Source organism: Mustela nigripes, chromosome 9 (assembly GCF_022355385.1).
Source record: "Mustela nigripes isolate SB6536 chromosome 9, MUSNIG.SB6536, whole genome shotgun sequence".
In the NCBI taxonomy this organism is placed as follows: domain Eukaryota; kingdom Metazoa; phylum Chordata; class Mammalia; order Carnivora; family Mustelidae; genus Mustela; species Mustela nigripes.
Window position 1 is genome coordinate 4,887,623 of NC_081565.1, and position 20,752 is coordinate 4,908,374.

Below are 20,752 nucleotides of genomic sequence, written 5' to 3' on the forward strand. Positions count from 1 at the left end.
AAGTAGAAAAATAATAGGAAAAAAAAAATCAGTGAAACAAAAAGCTGGTTCTTTGAGATCAATAAAACTGATAAACCTTTAGCTAGACTGATGAGGAGAGGAAAAAAAAGATACAAATTACCACTAACTGGAAAAAGGGAAGTGAAATCACTATGAATTCTGAACACATTAAGAGGCTACTAATCTGGGACTATTATGAAAAACTTTGTAAGTGCTAACAGACTCAACAACTCAGACAAAATGGACACATTTCCTGAGACACACAAACTACCAAAATTCATTCAAGAAGAGAAGCTGAAAAGTCCTATAGCTATTCAAACAAACAAACAAACAAACACCTGGAAATTTTAAGCCTAGATGGCTCTACAAGTGACTTCCACCAAACATTTAAGGATGAAATTAACAAATCTACATAAACTCTTCCAGGAAACTGAAGAAGAAAGAATACTTCCCAACTCATCCTACAAGGCCAGCATTGTTCTGATACCAAAACCGAACAAAAACATCACAAGAAAAGAAAATCTACATACAAATATCCTTCATTAAGGTAGATACAAAAATTCTTGATAAAATTTTAGCAAATGGAATCCAGCCTTATATGACAAGGGCAATGCATCATCATCAAAGATTGGTTTAACAATCAAAACCCAATCAATGTGATGAGGCTACCAAGACAACTTAAGGGAGGGTGGGGGGAAGAGTCTTCTTCGACAAATGGTGCTGGAACAACAGGATATCCACTTGCCAAAGAATGAAGTTGGACAACCGTGTCACACTATTTACAAAAATTAAGTCAAAATGGATTAAAGACCCAAATTAAGAGTTAAAACTAAAAGATTAAGAAGAACACATAGATGTAAATCTTTATGACCTTTGATTACACAGTGGTTTCTTAAGTATGACATCCAAAGCACAGGTAAATAAATAAATAAATAAATAAAACTTCATTAAAATTAAAACTTTTGTGATTCAAAGGACACTATCAACAAAGTTGATATTAATCAGGTGGTTTTTACCTGGGGAACGGGAGACAAAGGATCCATTTTAAAAAGGGCAAATATCTAAATGGACATTTCTCCAAAGAAGATACAAATGGTCTGTAAGCACCAGTGGATGCCCAACATCTTTAGCCATTAGGAAATGCATTTTAAAACCACATGATATACCACGTAACACCCAAATGGGATGACTATAATCAAAAACATGGACCGTACAAGTGGTGATGAGGATGTAGGAAAAATGGAACTCTCACTCAATCCTGCTGGGAATGTAAACGGTGTAGCTGTGCTTTGGGAAAAAGTCTGAGCTATGTTTGGCTTAAAAAGCTAAACACTGAACTAACAAGATGATCTAGCAATTCTTCTAGCAATTTTTCTTTTTAAAAGATTTTATTTAGTTGTTTATTTGAGAGAGAGAATACACTCACAAGTGAGCAGGAGGAAAAGAGCAGAGGGAGAGGGACTCGATCCCATGACCCTGAGATCATGACCTGAGCCGAAATCAAGTCAGATGTCCAACCGACTGAGCCATCAGGTGTCCCTAGCAATTCTGATTCTAAAATATTACCCCAAATACTTGAAAACAGGGACTCACACAGACACTTGCATACTGTACAAGGACAGTACACATTGTCCACTACATTATTAACAATAGCTAAGAGGGGGAAACCTACGTGTCCATCAACAGATAAATAGAATATATCCATACAATGGAATATTAATCAGCCATAAAAGGACTGAAATTCTGACAAATGCTACAATTTCAGTGAATTTTACAAATTCAAGTGAAATACGCCAGTTATAAAAGGACCAATAATATATGATTCCACTTAAATGAGGTACTTAAAATAGGCAAATTCTTAGAGACTGAAAATAGGATAGAGGTTACCAGGGTCTAGGCGGGGGAAGTGGACGGTTACTTAATGGGCACAGGTTCTGTCTGGGATAATGAAAAAGTTCTGGAAATAAATAGCGGTGAGGCTTACACAGTATGGTAAATGACTTAATGTCACTAAAAATGTATACTTAAAAATGGTTAAAATGGTAAATGGTAAATTTTGTTATGTATATATTCTACCATGATGGTTCTGTTTCTACCATTCCTCCCTTTAGCCCTTTCTTAATGTAAGGACCAGACGCTTCCTGCTAAAGCCATAGGGCATCACAACTACTCATGCTTATCAAAGCTCATAGAATTTTACACTAAAAAAAGGTGAATTTTAGTATATATAAATTATGCCTCAATTTAAAAAAATTGCTAATGTAAAAAACAAATCAGATCAGGTTATACAACTGCCCCAAAGCATGCAACAGTCTGCAGCCAGGTCCTGACTACGGCTCACTAAATGCTACAGGGCACAGAACTCCACCCCTGCCCCTGCTCCCTGACCTCGGCGCAAAGGTGTCCTCCCCCGGGCTCCAGCCACCAGAAAAGCCTCCTGGCCTTCCCGAACTTGCCAGACATGCTCCTGCTATAGGCCCTGTGTTTGGGGCTTTCTGCTTTAGGATACTCATGAGATCTGTTTGGTCTTTGGCCTTTTGGTCTTTACTCAAATGTCAAGTGTCAAAAGCCAATGGAAGGAAGAATTTTCCATAGGACAGGAAGATCCAGTTTAATGGTGAGAGCAATATGGTCTGGTGCTTCTGAAATACTGTAGCCACTAACCATAGGGGAGAAGCACCTTCTTTGGCCACCCTTTTCTAAAACTGTAGCCCACACCCAGATCAGTCCTAAAATCCCTTCCCTACTTCAATTTCCTCCATCACACCTATCACCATCTTAAACACTGCATATTTTACTTACTCATTTCACTTATTGTTTGTCTTTCCATAACTAGGGCAGAATTGGTTGGTGGATTTTTTGTATTTTTTTTTTTAACTGCTTTATCCCCAGCACCTAGAACAGTGTATTAAAAGTATTTAATTAAGGGGCGCCTGCATGGCTCAATCAGTTGGGCTTCTGGCTCTTGATCTCAGCTTGGGTTGTAATCTTGGGATCATGGAATCAAGCCCCCTGTCGGGCTCCATGCTCGGTGCAGAGTCTGCTTTCTTCTCTCGCTCCCTCTCTCTTTGCCACTCTCCCTGCTGACAAGCTCTCCCTTAGATTTTTTTAAAGATTTTATTTATTTATTTGATAGAGATCACAAGTAGGCAGAGAGGCAGGCAGAGAGAGAGGAGGAAGCAGGCTCCCCGCTGAGCAGAGAGCCCGATGCAGGGCTTGATCCCAGGACCCTGGGATCATGACCTGAGCCGAAGGCAGAGGCTTTAACCCACTGAGCCACGAAGGTGCCCCAGTATTTTTTTTAAAGTACTTAACTGAGCATTTGTGGAAATAAATAAATAAATGAACACCAAAAGCCCTGAAAGAAATGATGTATCGGTTAAGCAATTGCCTTCAGCTCAGGTCATGATCCTAGAATCCCAGGATCGAGTCCCACATCAGGCTCCCTGCTCAGCAGAGTCTGCCTCTCCTGACCCTTCCCCTTCTCATGCTTTCTCTCTCTCTCTCAAATAAATAAAATCCTTAAAAAAAAAAAAAAAAAAAAGAAAAGTAAAGAAAAGAAAAAGAAGAAGAAGAAGAAATGATGTGTCTGGTGTGTTTTGGTAAAAAAATCAAAGAAACCAGCACCCCCACCTCATTTAGCCTCTCGTCATACTTCACCTCTGCCAGGAGTCTGGCCATACTGGCCTTCTTTCAACCTGCCTCAAATGTGCTCTGCTCTGTCGCGGGTTTGGGCTTCTGGATATGCTGCATCCTCTGTCCAGAACCCTTTTCCCTCCACAGGCAGCTTCTGGTCACTTTCAGCTAAAGTACCGTTCCCTTACCAAGCTCCTCATCAACCCAGACTCCATCAGGACTCCTCATTACATGCCTGTACTTCCTCACTGCACTTACTATACTACAATCAAGTAACTCCCTGTGTAATTGCCAGTGGCTCTTGGTGGCTGTCCCACTAGAACATAAGTGCTGCGAAAGTGGAGACTTCTAAGTCTTATTCACGACTACCTCCCTAATAACCCAGCGCAGCATCGCACTCCTAGGAGATGCCCTGTGAGAATCGGTGGAATCCGAAGCGACTGAGGAGCCGTTGGTTCGCACTAGATAAACCCTCTTCCTTAAAACAGAGTGGCAGGCTCGTCAATGAATGTAACAGATGAAGCCAATGAACACGGGCTACCCCAGTGGCAGAAATACGTACGCTCATCGTATAATAAATCTTCTGTAAGATACTGCTCAGAAAAAAATTATATGTAAAGTTAAGTACTTAAAATACATTCCAGGAAACTACCACTTACCAGAATATGAAAGTGATTTCATAACGAACATGTTTTTCTCTCCACCTTTCTTATTGGAAGAGGTGGTAAATACCAGTTCACATTTCTCGATTATGCTTCGCATTAACCCATTACTCAATGCCTGGTTATTAAAGATGAACTACATTCCGGACACCGCACTAGAATGTTGTTCAATACCTCTACTACAGTCCAAAACTACAGGGAAGGAAGAGAATGCTTCTTCGAGATTCCTTTTGATTTGTTGTGTCTGTTTTTCTTAACTCAGAGAACAGGGCAAACTTGGAACTCTTCCTCTGACAAAGCCCTGATGAGAGATCTGCTCAGATGGACCAGGTGAGGAAAGAGTTTAAGAAAAGGCAAAGGGGGGCGCCTGGGTGGCTCAGTGGGTTAAGCCGCTGCCTTCGGCTCGGGTCATGATCTCAGGGTCCTGGGATCGAGTCCCGCATCGGGCTCTCTGCTCAGCAGGGAGCCTGCTTCCTCCTCTCTCTCTCTCTCTGCCTGCCTCTCTGCCTACTTGTGATCTCCTTCTGTCAAATAAATAAATAAAATCTTTAAAAAAAAAAAAAAAAAAAGAAAAGGCAAAGGGGGGGCACCTGGGTGGCTCAGTGGGTTAAGCGGCTGCCTTCGGCTCAGGTCATGATCCCAGCGTTCTGGGATCAAGTCCCACATTGGGCTCCTTGCTTGGCAGGGAGCCTGCTTCTCCCTCTGCCTTTGCCTGCCGCTCTGTCTGCCTGTGCTTGCTCTCACTTCTCTCTCTATAACAAATAAATAAATAAAATCTTAAAAAAAAAAAAAAAAAACAGAAAAAAGGAAAGGCAAAGGGAGGGGCGCTTGGGTGGCTCAGTGGGTTAAGCCTCTGCTTTTGGCTCAGGTCATGATCTCAGAGTCCTGGGATGGAGCCCTGAGTTGGGCTCTCTGCTCAGCAGGGAGCCTGCTTCCCCACCTCCTGCCTGCCTCTCTGCCTACTTGTGATCCCTCTCTCTCTGTCAAATGAGTAAATTAAATCTTAAAAAAAAATAAAACGCTAAGGGAAATCACTAAGAGGTGTTTGTCCTCCGTGGTTAGTGACTACAGTATCTCAGAAATCCCAGACCATAGTGTTTTCACTATTAAGCTGGATTTTCCTGTCTTATGCAATATTCTGCCTTTTGGTGGCTTTTCTTTGCCTTCCCTGCACTAGGAACCTGGCTACAATTCCCCAGCTCTAAAGCACAGTTCTTTCCCTTGGAAGTTCACAACAACCACAAATGCCATCTTGGTATAAACAGCATACCAGAGCTTCAAGGTCACTACAAGATAGGAGAGTGGGTAGGCTTGTTTTTGGCTCTTAAGATAGCCCTGAGATAACTAAGAAATTCCTGGAACAGGCACTGTTGATAAATGGACCAGCGAGGAATAAAAAGAAGGCTGATGGACTAGTGAAGCAGGGCCACCCGATAAGCCCAAAACAGAACAGTGAGCAGACCTGCTCCATGGGGTGGCAGAGAGCAAGCATGATGTGGAAAAAACACAGGGCCTGCGGCCGCTCTTCCTGCTCCCGGACTCATCACCAAACACCAACTCCCTGAATGACATTGGTCCCCACCATCCCTGTGTTCAAAGTGAAGAAATGCCCCCCAACTCTTCCTGTGTCAGGGAGAGGATGCAGTGGATAAAGAGATCTAACCTAAGAGAACCTAAGGCTCTGCCACAACAGTGTGATGACAGCAGTGCTGCCCCCTGCAGGCGATCTGTTGCTACTGAAGAAGAACTGCCTGGCGGAAACAGTCCAGGTAGTAACATACCCCATGGCTGCAGAGGTGGCGGTAGGATTAGTCTTCAGTTCCTGCACATTTACCACTTGAGGGACATTCTTCAGAGTTGATTCAGTCAAAGTACTTACAGCTATTTAAATAGGGAAGAGAGAGGCATATTAATTGCCGCAAAGGATCACAAATTCCAGCCATACACAAATGAATAACCAGGACAAAAAAATTCAAGCAGAATGTAATCTTCTTATATAAAGGAAATCTACTCTGGGCAGTTCCGCAGCTCTGTGCTCAATGGGACAGCTGGCATACTCCATTCGTAAAGATTATGAGATGAGGTTTTGTGCAATTTAATCAAATGTACTCGTTTAGGGAGAAAGAATCCCCCAGCCAGCTGTCACAGAGCAGAGCCGAGCTCCATGCGACACTGTCGGCTCATCCTGAAAACAGGTGGAAAGAGCTAGAGGAGGAGTGGTGCTCAGATTAAGGGTTTCCGCCTGCTGCCCTCCGTCCGTCTGTCTAACCGTTCTTTCCCATGAGCGGCTTATTACTGTCAGATTCTGTTAGGTGCCAGCAAGACAAAAAACGTCAAAAATACAGTTTCTTCTGGGGTACCTGGGTGGCTCGGTGGGTTAAGCCTCGGCCTTTGGCTCAGGTCATGATTCAGGGTCCTGGGATCAAGCCCCATATCGGGCTCTCTGCTCAGTGGGGAGCCTGCTTCCCTTCCTCTCTCTCTGCCTGCCTCTCTGCCTACTTGTGATCTCTGTCTGCCAAATAAATACATAAAATCTTAAAAAAAAAGTGTGTGTATATATATATATGTATACATATATATGTATATATACATATATATGTATACATATACACACATTTTTTTTTCCTTCTCTAAAGCTCACAGCTTCGTGAGACAGACACACGAATAAGATGTGGGAAATGGAGCTTGGACAAGAATGGGGGGAAAGGCCAAGAGGCCTGAATTAAATAATGGCAACTGGGACTGCGTGACACCTTTCCTGTCTTCAGCATGTCAACTTGCATGTGTTTTTGGTCTTTTCACTTAAAACTGCATTCCAAAAACACTTAATGACATTTTATAATTATTTACTAGCACAGTCTGAGCAATGTTCTTGGATGAGTTCTTCCACACAGTTGACCGCGGTGGCGAAGGTGGAAGGGGGGGTGTGGGGCAGCTTGTGCATTCCTTCAGAGAAGTGAGCAGGCCTTTCTTGCCCTCGGCTGCACATACTGCATCTTTCATGTTCAAAGGTGCCTACACCTTAGAAATTTTTTGCCTCCAAAACGATAACGGAGATCACACCACCTCCTGCTGACTGGAATCATCCTACGCCCTGGCAGATTTTACGTCTATAAATAATCAACTCATTAGCGTGATTTGGGGCCAATTCAGCACAATGCCAAGATCCTGCTTCCTCCAGGTAACATTTAAAGGAAACATGGCAGATTTCTATTTTTTCAGAGGGCTCAAAGGTACCTTAAAAGGTTATCTTGTTTGTGCTCCTTCATAGCAACTTTAGGTTCCTTAATAAGCATTTTAATATTTGAACTTTTCTTAATGCTTTTATCGTAATGGTAATCCCGTCTTTGTCTAAATCAAACCACTATGTCTCTTTAGTCTTTTAAAAAGAACTGTCCAGGGGTGCCTGGGTGGCTCAGTGGGTTGGGCCTCTGCCTTTGGCTCGGATCATGGTCTCGGGGTCCTGGGATCGAGCCCCGCATTGGGCTCTCTGCTCAGCAGGGAGCCTGCTTCCCCCTCTCTCTGCCTGATTCTCTGCCTACTTGTGATCTCTGTCTGTCAAATAAATAAATTTTAAAAAAAGAACTGTCCAAAGTGATAATGTGTTCCAAGCAGTGATAAAACTAAAAAATAATTTTATTCAACTACAACAAAAATATGTGATTTATAGCAGAGTTTCTCAACTTTGGCACTACTGACCTTTTCGGCCTGGATCATCCTTTGTTGTGGGGGTGCCCTGTGCACTTGAAGATTTTTTTGCAGTGTTCCTGACATCTACCCACTAGATGCCAGCGGCACTGCCAACCGGGGGAAGGGGGGGAGTGCGGGGTGCAAAACAGCCTCCCCTGAGAACTACTGGCTTGTACAAACTGACTACTGGTGATAACCAAAGCCCTTGAGGCCAACCACCTAGAAACCCTAATGGGGGAAGTTCTGGAGAGCCAGGAAGCACTGACAAATCAAGTGCTGATGATGACGAGCTCATCAGAGTTTCCCTCTGTGAAGGCTAAACCGGCAATCTTAAGAAAACACTGCACTGACACAGAAAGCGCAGGGCTGGAGGCCGGGTTCTGCTACTTTTCGGCTGGGTCACCTTTGACTCTCTCCGAACCTGACATCACTCAGAAGCAAAATGGGCACACTCATACCCACCTCCCAGCGCGGCTAGGATCCTTATGACACTGGCAGATAATTCTAATGTTATCAGATGATCTAACAGCAAAGATTAAGTTGGAGCTTAAAGCAGACATTATTCAAATGTAGGGATCAACAACTTCATCCAAAAACCAATGATTCCCCACTCAGCTGGATGTGGCAGATCTAACAGCTACCCTTGAAAGGAAAAAGCTTGGGGTGTCTGGTGGCTCAGTGGGTTGAGCTTCTGCCCTCAGCTCAGGTCATGATCTCGGGTTCCTAGCATGGAGCCCCATGTCGGGCTCTCTGCTTGGCGGGAGGCCTGTTTCCCCACCCCCCACCCGCCTCCCTACCTACCTGTGATCTCTACCTCTGTCAAATAAATAAATAAATAGATAGATAGATAGATAAATGGGAAAGCTTCAGATCTAGTCCTAGGATCGGGTTCCTAGGATGGAGCCCCATGTCGGGCTCTCTGTTTGGCAAGAGGCCTGTTTCCTCTCCCCCCACCCGCGCCTGCCACCCTACCTACTTGTAAAATCTCTCTCTCTCTGTCAAATAAATAAATAAATAGATAGATAGATAGATGGATAGATAAATAAATAAATAAATGGGAAAGCTTCAGATCTAGTCTCAGCCTTCTTGGGCCCTGCTCCCCGAAACAGTGGGTCGGGGGCAGGGACTGCCCTGTCAGTCCTCTCTTCTCAAGGGCAGCAGAGGGAGCGAGCTGCCGGCCAGGGCCTGCTGTGCTGGCCTGCAACAGCTGCAGCTCACGACCGAGGCTACCTGGGGCCTGGCTGGCCATCTGACGTCTCAGTGCTGCGGCGGCGGCCGCCTGGGGGGCCGAGAGGCTGTGGGAAGGACCGGGGGCGCCATGCTTCACGGTTTTGGTTGCAAGCATTGTGCTGTCAGCTCCTTGAGGAATAATTTTGCTAGCGGACGTTGACGCTGAAAAAAAAAGAAACAGCAAGTGAGAGAGTGGGTCGGAGAAGAGGAATACACAAAAGTGAAGGTGGCAAGCCCCCCATTGTGATGTTGCAGGGGACATGCAAGGGTTACCAATGCTTCAGCACGCACGCACAGGACGGAACCGAGAAACTCACAGGCTGGCTGCTCCACCAAAGAAGCCACGTGCGCTGTGCCCGCCCAGCTCTAGTTGCTGAATCTCTGATATGAGCACTTCCTTCAATACTGACCGAGATAGAACTTTCATGCCAACACAGGTAAACTCCCTGCTCTCCTCTCGTAAAATCTCCCCCTTCGCGTGCCTTCCCGTGGATGTCTGTTCTCTGTCAGAAGCCCCTTCAGTGTGAAGTCCTGACACTGAACCGGAGGTGGGACAGCCCAATACCGGTCACTTCTGAGAGCCAGTACTGCCACTGAGCATGGCAGCCGGCAAGTCCCGGGGCAGCATATGGCTACAAGTAGCGAGCTGACTGAGCTAGGATTTGAAAGGCAGGAGTGCGAATGTTGCTTTAGAGCGAGGCAAACAGCCTCCTCCTCTAACTCCTGAAATCCCCTGTGTGTGTGTTGTTTGTTTGTTTTAATGTGTGCAGGTAATCCCTCTACCCAACGTGGGGCTCAAAGTCAAGACCCTGACATCAAGAGTTGCACGCCCCTCCGACTGAGCCAGCCCGGCACCCCACACCTGTTTTAGAACCACCTGCTAGACTCACAGGAAAGCCAGGCCAGTGTGAGCCCTGCAGGGCCCCTTCTCTCTGCCTCTTTCAGATTTTCTGAATTCAGCTTCTATTTTCTGGACCATCAGCAGAGAGGGGCTGGACTTGGTGGTGCAACAGCAGAAAAGCCAGGTACGGCTCCTCCAGCAAACACGCACCCCACAGCGAGTCACTGTGCACTTACTGGTCGTTCCCATCACGCCAGGCGAACCATGAATCAGGGGAGATTTAGCAAAAGGCGTTGCCTGCGGCAAGACTCCGGGCTGGATGGAAGGGGTGCGCACCACAGGTGCGTGCCGTGGGACCTGGGCCACCGTGTCATCATCCTTACAGGACACCCGCGTGTCCTCGCCCTCCAACGACTGGGACACAGATGATGTGGAACTGGCTTCGTCCAAGTCTTCGTAGTATCTCTGAGACAGGAAGGCTGACCGGGACAGGCTGGCTGCCAACCAAAACAAAATGCAAGTTAGATGATTCAAGCAAGTCTGCAAGCTGTGTCACTTTCACTGTCGACATGGAAATATCCGGTTTAGAAACCCTTTAGTTACAACTTCTTTTAAGCGGAAGAAGCTGTCGGGGAAGGCGAACACCCACAGTCTGGGGCCCTGCTCGAAGGAAGCTTAGAGAAACCGAGCGGCACAGGCCAGGAACGTGTTGACCATCGCCAAACAAAAAAAAATGGGCAGTGAGAGACGGAATACACGATGGGCAGAGGCGGAGAGCTCAAGACACCGCCGTGTGCACACGAACCGGGAAGACTGAATGTCCTCCGTCCTGGCGCTTCCAACATTCCCAACCCTCAAATGATTCTTTTGAATCAATTAGGCTTAAAAAAAAAATCCCTGAAATAAAAACTAACTTGCCCTCTTTTTTCCCCTCTTCTACAAATGATGAAGTAAGGCCTCATGCTATTTTGAAGTACACAGGGCTGCCTGTATACTGGAAAAACCATAAACCAAACCAAAGACCTAGCTCTTTCTCAAGTGACTTAAAAGCACTGCTACTATTTACTGACTTGGTTGCCTTATGGGCACATCACTCCATAAGATTTTATTTGTAGCAATCAACAAATGCACCTGAAAACCCAGGCTACCTGCTAGGGCTGCAGCACTGCTCAGTTTCGTGGCCATTAGCCACATGTGACTATTTAAGTTAAAAATAATTAAAGGTAATTAAATGAAAATTTCAAGTCTTCAAGCTTCGCCAGCCACATCTCTCCTGCTGGGATCAAGGATGTGGCTACCTTCCTGGCATTAAAAAAGGGGCCCGGGGCGCCTGGGTGGCTCAGTGGGTTAAGGCCTCTGCCTTCGGCTCAGGTCATGATCCCAGGGTCCTGGGATCGGGCTCTCTGCTCCACGGGGTGCCTGCTTCCTCCTCTCTCTCTCTGCCTACTTCTGATCTCTGTCTGTTAAATAAATAAATAAAATCTTTAAAAAAAGAAAAGAAAAGAAAAAAGAAAGAAAAGGGGCTCCACTGAAACCTAAATAATCTTATTCTGGGGGTGCTTAGGTTGTTCAGTCCTTAAGCACTGGCCTTCAGCTCAGGTCATGATCCCAGAGTCCCGGAATCAAGCCCTGCATCAGGCTCCCTGCTCCGAGGGAAGCCTGCTTCTCCCTCTCCCGCTCCCCCTGCTTGTGTTCCTCCCTTGCTCTGTCTCTCTGTATAAAATAAATAAATACAACTTTAAAAAAAAATCTATTATTCTGCTTAAACTCTAACTCAGATTAGAAAAGGCAAAAAGGCACGTTAACAGAAAAAAAAAGGACAGCAATCTTCATCTCAGTAGACAAAGCAAACCTCATGCCTTGTGGGAACTACAGAAACCCCTCCCTTTGAGCTCAAGACAAGGTTGCTCACTCACTACTTTAATGGCTTCTGCACTGGTGGTCCTAGCGAGTGAAATAAGGTAAGAAAAATAAAGGACCAAAAAAGAAGAAACAAAAGTATTAGTACCTATATAGAATTTAACTGTTCCCATAGAAGTTCAAGAAACGGGCGCCTGGGTGGCTCTATTTTTAGGCCCGCTGCCTTCAGCTCAGGTCATGATCTCAGGGTCCTGGGATCGAGCCCCGCATTGGGCTCTCTGCTCAGCGGGGAGCCTGCTTCCCTTCCTCTCTCTTTGCCTGCCTCTCTGCCTACTTGTGATCTCTCTCTCTCTCTCTCTCTGTCAAATAAATAAATAAATAAATAAACTAAAAAATATAATAATAAAAAAAAGAAAGTTCAAGAAATAGTTACAGATATTATTTGAATAAACCAGTTTAGCTACGCTGCTGGATACAAAGTCAACATACAAAAGATCTAATATATTTCTATTATCACATCTAACATAAAACATAAAATGAAACTTAATGAAGAAAATCCATCATCACAGGAATATTAAAATTTTTTTTTCAAGATTTTTATTTATTTTAGAGACAGAGAGAGAGCAAGCACAAGCAGGGGGAGGGGCAGACAGAGAAGCAGACACCCTGCTGAGCAGGGAGCCCCATGTTGGGCTTGATCCATCCCAGGACCCTGGGATCATGACCTAAGTAAGCTATAGGCAGACGCTTAACTGAACCACCCAGGTACCCCCATTAAAAATATTAAACTCATGGGAATCAGTCTAACAAGAGATATATATGTTCTTCATGAAGAAAACACTGAAAGAAATTAAAGATGCAAATAAAAATATACCATGTTTAGCAACTAAAAGATCAACACTGTACAAATGCCAATTCTCTCAAGTTGATCTAGAGATTTAATACAATCCCAATCAAAATCTCAACTTTTCTTTGAGGGTTAAGGGAGACAGAATTTAGCAAGACAATTCCAATATTAATATGGAAACAGAAAGCACCAGGAAGAGCCAAAACATTCTAGATCATGGGTCAACAAACTAAAACCTTGGGCCAGCTACCTGTTTTTCCAAATAAAGTTCTACTGAAACACCGACATGTTCATTCATTTGTATACTGTCTGTAGCTGCTTTCCCATCACAAGGGCAGAGGTGAATTAGGCACAACAGAAACCATGAGGCGGGCAAGCCTAAAATATTTACTACTCAACCCTTAAAGAAAAAGGCTGCACCTGCCGTCCTAGATTACAGACCTCCTGTGACGATGAAGTCACTACTATCCTGTTAGGGCAGCCACTAGTCACACGTGACCACTGAGCACGTGAAATGTGGCTAGGGGATTGTAAAACTGATTTTTTAGCTTGATTTAGTTTTTATTAATTTAAATAGTCCAGTGTATTAAGACTGCACAGCTTTTGAACCTAGAAGAACAGTACTGAGGTTTATTACGTAATTACAAGTTAATTACGGCAGTGTGGTAGCAGTGGCTTCTCATCACTGTGTGACGCCAAGAGACCTCCATATAAGGATAACTGATTTACAACAAAGGTGGTCACTCAGCAGGGGGCAAAGGAGTCTTTTCAATAAACATTACCAGGACAATCAGCTATGTAAATACAAAACACGTGAGCCATACTTTGTATCTTCAGCACAAATCAATTCCAGACAGTATAAACAAAACATGGTACACCCATAGGACAGACCACTACTCAGCAATTAGAAGGCGTGAACTACTTATGTTATACATCATGCATGAACCTCAAAAACATACTAAGTGAAAGAAACCAAACCAAAAAACTATGTAAGATTCCATTTATACGCAATTTCAAAAAAAGGCAGATCCCAACAGAAAGAAAAAAGATCAGTGGTTGCTGGGGGCAGAGGAGGGAATGACTATAAACAAGCATGAAGAAACTTCCTGCGTGGTAGGAGTATTCTAAAACTGGAATGTGGTGATGGTTATACAATTCCACAAGTTTAATAAAAACCATCAGACTCAACACTTACAAAAGATGAATTTTATAATATATATTTTTAACGATTTTATTTATTTATTTGGCAGAAAGAGTGAGAGACCACAAGCAGGCAGAGCAGAAGAGGGAAAGGGAGAAGCAGGCTCCCCACTGAGCAGGGAGCCCAATGTGAGGCTCCATCCCAGGACCCTGCGATCATGACCTGAGCTGAAGGCAGTCACTTAACCAACTGAGCCACCCATGCGCCCCTGAATTTTATCATATGTAAGTTATACCTTGATGCAGCTGTTTATTTATTTATTTATTTATTTTTAAAGATTTTATTTATTTATCTGACAGAGAGAAACCACAAGTACACTGAGAGGCAGGCAGAGAGAGAGAGAAGGAAGCAGGCTCCCTGCTCAGCAGGGAGCCCGATGCGGGACTCAATCCCAGGACCCTGAGATCATGACCTGAGCCGAAGGCAGCGGCTTAACCCACTGAGCCACCCAGGCGCCCGATGCAGCTGTTTAAAACAAAATCAATTCCAGGTAGATGGCAGATCTAAATTTGAAAAGCAAACTATTAATATTTTCAGACAATAATAAAAATGCATGCATACTCTTAAGAGGTATTTCTTTCTTTCTTTTTTTTTTTTTTTTTAACTTTTTATTTATTTATTTGACAGAGAGAAACAGCAAGAGAGGGAACACAGCGGAAGGGAGAGGGAGAAGTGGCTCCCCGCCAAGCAGGGAGCCTGATGCGGGGCTCAATCCCAGGACCCCGGGATCATGATCTGAGTCGAAGGCAGACACTTAAGAACTAAGCCACCCAGGCGCCCCTAGAGAAGGACTTCTTAAAGAGAACACAGAAGTATCAACTGCAAAGGAGAAGGCTGGTAAGTCTATTTTAAATAAAGCACTTGTTTGCCAAAAGAAGGAAAAAAGCAATAAAGTGAGTACCTACAACCCATATAACCAACAAAGGGCTGGTATCCAGAATGAATACAAACTTCTATGCACCAGTAAGAAAGATTTCCCAGTAGATAAATGAGCAAAAGATGCAATCACAAACTTGTCAATGTTGTGTCATGACACAAAAGTCAACTATTAACCAAATACTTAACACACACAAGGGTTACACCACAGTAGTTAGAAGGGAAAAGACTGACAATATTAAGCTTGTAGAAATGTGTAAATGTAGAAAACTGACATAGTCACACCTTGATGGTAAAGCAGAGTAAGCTGGTATAGCCACTTTGGAAAACTGTATAGAAGAAATCTAAGGAAGCTGGGCGGTGGAGAGTACCAGCCAACAATGTAACGAGAACACATGTGCCTGAAGATGTTCAGAACAACATTTTGTTCCATTACAGCCAGAAACTGGGGACAGTAAGTGGCCACCAAGAGGAGAAAGGATAAGTAAATGCAGTACATTTATATAGCCGGATACTATGCAGCAGCACAGCAGGCAAAACCCCCTGAAAACAGGCAAAACCAAACAGTGTCTGAGAAGACATCGCTCAGGTAATAAAACTGACCCAAAAAAGCACAATTAGGGAGATTGAAGAGAATGGCAACTCAATGCAAAGTCCAATTCTGAACTGGATCCTTGATTTTTAAAAGATGCTATGAAGGTCATAAGAGGAACAGTTGGCAAATTGTCAGTATGGATTGCATACTAGATAACAGTGCTCTGTCAAGGTTAAATTTCCTCAATCTGATCATTGTATTATTGTGGAAGAGAACATCTTGTTCTTAAGGGACACATGCTAGAATACTTAGGAGTAACAAGTCCTGTCTGCAACTTATTTCTAAATAGTTCATCAAAAATAATAACAGAAAGACCTGTACTCTGAAAACTATAAAAACTATAAAAACTGATGAAAGAAATTCAATAAGACACCAAGAAATGGAAAGACAGGGGTGCCTGGGTGGCTCAGTCAGTTAAGCATCTGACTCTTGATTTCGGCTCAGGTCATGATCTGGGGGTCCTGGGATCAAACCCCCTGTAGGCTTTGTGCTCAGCAGGGAGCGTGCTTGGGATTCTCTCTCTCCCCCTCCCCTTCCCCCTCGCCTCCCTCATGCACACGCTCCATGAAATAAATCTTTAAAAAAAAAAAAAAAAAAAAGGAAAGACATTCCATGCTCTTAAATTGGAAGAACAAATAACAGAATGTCTATATTACCCAAAGCAAGCTACACATTTAATGTGGTCCCTATCAAAACACCAAGAGCATTTTTCACAGAACTAGAACAAACAATCCTAAACATGGTGTGGAACCACAAAAGGTCCCAAATAGCCAACGCAATCTTGAAAAAGAAAAACAAAACTGGAAGCATCGTAATTTCTGATTTCAAGTTATGTTACAAAGTTACGGTAATCAAAATGTCATGGTACTGGCACATCAAAATAGACAGACCAAAGAAACAGAATATAAAACCTAGAAATAAACCCATGATCAACTGAGGAAAGAATATGCAATGGGGAAAAGACAGTCTCCTCAACAAATGGTGTTGGGACACCATTTAAAGTGGACCACCACATAAAAAGGAGTGAAACTGCACCATTTTCTCACGCACACACAAAAATAAACTGCAAATGGATTAAGGACCCACATGCGAGACCTGAAACCCTAAAAATCCCAGAAGAGAGCACAAGCAGCAATTTCTCTGACTCTGGCCATAGCAACATCTTTCTAGATATGTCTTGAGGTAAGGGAGACAAAAGCAAAAATAAACTATCGGGACTACATCAAAATTAAAAGCTTCTGCATAGCATTATAACTAAAAGACAACCTACTGAATGGGAGAAGATATTTGCAAACGACATATCTCATAGAGGATTAGAATCCAAAATACATAAAGAATTTATACAGTTCAACACCAAAAAAAAACCAAATAATCCAATTAAAAATGGGGCACAAGACATGAGCAGACATTTCTCCAAAGACATGTAGACGGCCAACAGACACGCGAACAGATGCCCAACATCACTCACCTGTCAAGAAAATGCAATCAAAGCTACCATAAGACAGCACCTCACACCTGTCAGAAGGACTAAAACCAAAAACACAAGAAATGGGTGCTGGGGAGGATGTGGAGAAACAGGAACCCTCCAGCACTGCTGGTTCAAATGCAAGCTGGTGCAGCCGCTGTGGAAGACAGCATGGATGTTTCTCAAGCAATTAAAAACAGAACTATGCTACCATCCAGGAACTGCACTACTGGGTATTTTCCCAAAGCAAAACACTAACTCACAGGGATCTGGGCACCCCTGCATTTACTGCAGCGACACTGACAACAGCCAAACTATGGAAGCAGCCTGAGTGTCCACCGACGGAAGAATGGGTTAAGAAGATGCAGCCTGTGTGTGTGTGTGTGTGTGTGCGCGCGCACAGACATAGAAAAGAATGAAATCTTGTCATCTGCAACAATATGGATGCATCGAGAGAATATAATGCTAAGCAAAAAAGTGAGTCAGAGAAAAAGAAATACATAATTTCACTCATATGAAGAATTTAAGAAAAAAAAAAAAAACGAATAAAGGGGAGAAAAAGGAGAGTGGAGGGCAAACCAAGAAACAGACTCGTAACCGTAGAGGTCACCAGAGGGGAGGTGGCGGAGGATGGGTGAAACAGGTGACGGGTCAGAAGGACAGCTCTCACGATGAGCACCAAGTACTGAACCGAACTGTGGATTCACTGCATTGTACACCTGAAACTAACATAACACTGCACGTTAACTATACTGGAATTAAGATAAAAAACTCAGTAAATATATTAAAAATATTATTAACAATAACGTGAACATGTGTGGTAGAGAGGAGAAAAATAAAGCAATTGTGACCAACATTACTAGAAAATCTGGGTGAAGGGTAAGTGGGTAAGTGGGTGCTCACTTATCCTTGCAGCTGGAGTTTTGAAATTTTTCAAAATAGTAAGTAAAAATTACAAATATCAAAAGGAAAAAACCAGACAAGTAAAAGCAAAGGCACACTTTCACATATGTCCATACAATGGTACTTCTTGGGAGGCGGAAGACCGGGATGCATGAGAGGGGTCTAGGAAGTTGGCCACGAAAATATTCTGTTTCCTAACCCAGGTAGAGGTTACACAGATGGGCAATTCTGTTTTGTGTTCTTTTCTGTACATGTGTTATAGTTCATAACTATTTTTTAAAAGATTTATTTATTTGACAGAGATCACAGAGAGGCAGGTGGCGGGGGCGGGAGGGAAGGAGGCTCCCTGCTGAGCAGAGAGCCCAACAAGGGCTTCGATCCCAGGACCTTGAGACCATGACCTGAGCTGAAAGCAGAGACTTAACCCACTGAGTCACCCAGGTGCCCTATAGTTCGTACTTTAAAAGTTAAATATTTTGGCGGCGCCTGGGTGGCTCAGAGGCTGCCTTTGGCTGAGGTTACGATCTCAGGGTCCTGGGATCCAGCCCCAAGTGGAGCTCCTTGCCCAGCAGGAGTCCGCTTCTCCCTCTCCCCCTGCCCCCCTGCTCTGCTCATGCTCTCTCAACTGGGTCTCTCTCAAATAAATAAGTAAAATCTTTTTTTTTTTTTTTTAAGATTTTATTTATTTGTCAGAAAGAGAGAGAGAGAGCAAGAGGGTGAGCACAAGCAGGGAGAACAGAAGGCAGAGGCAGAAGCAGGCTCCCCACTGAGCAAGGAGCCCAATGTTGGACTCAATCTCAGGATCCTGGGATCATGACCTGAGCCAAAGGAAGACGCTTAACTGACTGAGCGACCCAGGCATCCCTAAATAAAATCTTTTTTTAGAAAGTTAAATATGGGGGCACCTGGGAGGTTCAGTGGGTTCAGGTCATGATCCCAGGGTCCTGGGATCGAGCCCCGCATCGGGCTCTCTACTCAGCAGGGAGCCTGCTTCCTCCTCTCTCTCTGCCTGCCTCTCTGCCTACTTGTGATCTCTGTCAAATAAATAAATAAAATCTTTTAAAAAGAAAGTTAAATATGTTTATATGCTCTGATTTATCCTTTAATGTATATTTCCTAGATTTAAAGTGCTTGACTATAATGTGCAATTTCTACTTAATGTCTATATTATCTTCCAAACTGAAAGTCTAATGTGGTCATACACTAAGTTTCTCTTATTAACCATAATGTTTGGGACAAAGTAGGCAATCATATTTGTTGAATGAGCAAGTAAATTACATAAATCTCACTTCTAAGGAATTTATTACGAAGATACAATCAGAGATGTGGTTCAGGATTTGTGAACAAGGATGTTCTGAGCAAAATCTTGGCAACGAGATGAATACTTAACAGGAACTGGACACGTAAATTACAGCCTTCTAATACACGGAAATAGTGTGCAGTCATCAGAAGGCGTATGTTCAATATTTAAAAACAGAAGGCATGCAAGTTTTTTGATTTTTTTTTTTTTTTTTTAAAGATTTTATTTATTTATTTTACAGAGAGAGATCACAAGTAGGCAGAGAGGCAGGCAGAGAGAGAGAGAGGAGGAAGCAGGCTCCTGCTGAGCAGAGAGCCCGATGCGGGACTTGATCCCAGGACCCTGAGATCATGACCTGAGCCGAAGGCAGCGGCTTAACCCACTGAGCCACCCAGGCGCCCGCAAGTTTTTTGATTTTTAAAATGTCTAATTTTTTTTCATTATGGCAAAATACACAAAACATTAAAATTTACCACCTTAACCATTTTTTAAGTGTACACTTCTCCAGCTTTAAGTACATGAACACTGTGGTGCAACCATCCATCTCCAGAATTCTTTGCATCTTGTAAAACTAAAACTCTGTCCCCAGTCTCCAGAATTCTTCCATTCTCTCCCTGCGGTCCCTGCAACTGCCATGCTCTTTGTGTCTGTAAATTTCACGACTCTAAGGATCTCATCATACAAGTGCAGTCGTACAGTATCTGTCTTTTTGTGACCGGCTCATCTCTGTTAGCACGTCATTCTCCTGGCTCATCCACGGTATAGCATGTCATCAGAATTTCCTTCCTCTTTAAGGTGCACATAATACCCCACTGCACTTATCTTTTCAGCCGCTGACGGACACCTGGCTTGCTTCTACCTTTCAGCTACTGTGCACAGTGCTGCTATGAACATGAGTGTACAGATACCTGACTGAGTTCCTGTTCTCAGTTCCTCTGGGTACCTGCCCATGAGTGATTTACTGGATCACATGGTTAAATCTCTTTCTCATTTATTTTTTTAAAGATTGTATTTATTTATTTGACAGACAGAGATCACAGGCAGGCAGAGAGACAGGTAGAGAGAGGAGGAAGCAGGCTCCCTGCTGAGCAGAGAGCCCGATGTGGGGCTCCATCCCAGGACCCTGGGATCATGACCTGAGCCAAAGGCAGAGGCTTTAACCCACTGGGGCACCCAGGCATCCCTCTGCTCAGGTCTTAATCTCAAATTCAGTGAGTTCAAGTCCCACTGGTTGTGGAGACTACTTACAAAAAAGAAAAAATTCCCTTATCTGTGACTACTACTTACTCTCAATATTACATGATTACACTCAATATTATATGATTACAGAAAAATTAATAAGTCATGGTACAGTAAGATTAAATTTCCTTCTGTTAATTACCAAAAAGTATCTGTTGTTGGTATTAAAAAACAGTTTCAACTTACAACACAATTTCAAAGGAAAAAAGCAGATATGGGCACTAAAGCAAAGCATGATTATGTATGAAGTTGTCTAGGACAAGTACTTTTTTTAAAAAAGGATTTGATTTATTTATTTGACAGAGGAGAGAGAGAAAGCACACAAACAGGGGAGCGGCAGGCAGAGGGAGAGGGAGAAACAGGCTTCCCACTGAGCAGGGAGCTGGATGTGGAGCTCAATCCCAGGA

The 20,752-nt window shown here is 43.5% G+C and overlaps 1 protein-coding gene across 5 annotated transcripts in view; it reads right to left on the reverse strand.

Annotated features, from left to right (window-relative positions):
* Positions 1 to 20,752, reverse strand: part of NUP214 (nucleoporin 214) — a 101,967-nt gene that overhangs the window by 47,056 nt on the left and 34,159 nt on the right. For all 5 annotated transcript variants that reach the window (XM_059410519.1, XM_059410518.1, XM_059410516.1 and 2 more), the window contains 3 exons: positions 10,296 to 10,556; positions 9,219 to 9,380; positions 6,080 to 6,179 (listed from right to left, as the gene is read on the reverse strand). In XM_059410519.1, coding sequence (XP_059266502.1) covers positions 6,080 to 6,179; positions 9,219 to 9,380; positions 10,296 to 10,556 — 523 coding nt within the window. The remainder of the gene's footprint in view (positions 1 to 6,079; positions 6,180 to 9,218; positions 9,381 to 10,295; positions 10,557 to 20,752) is intronic.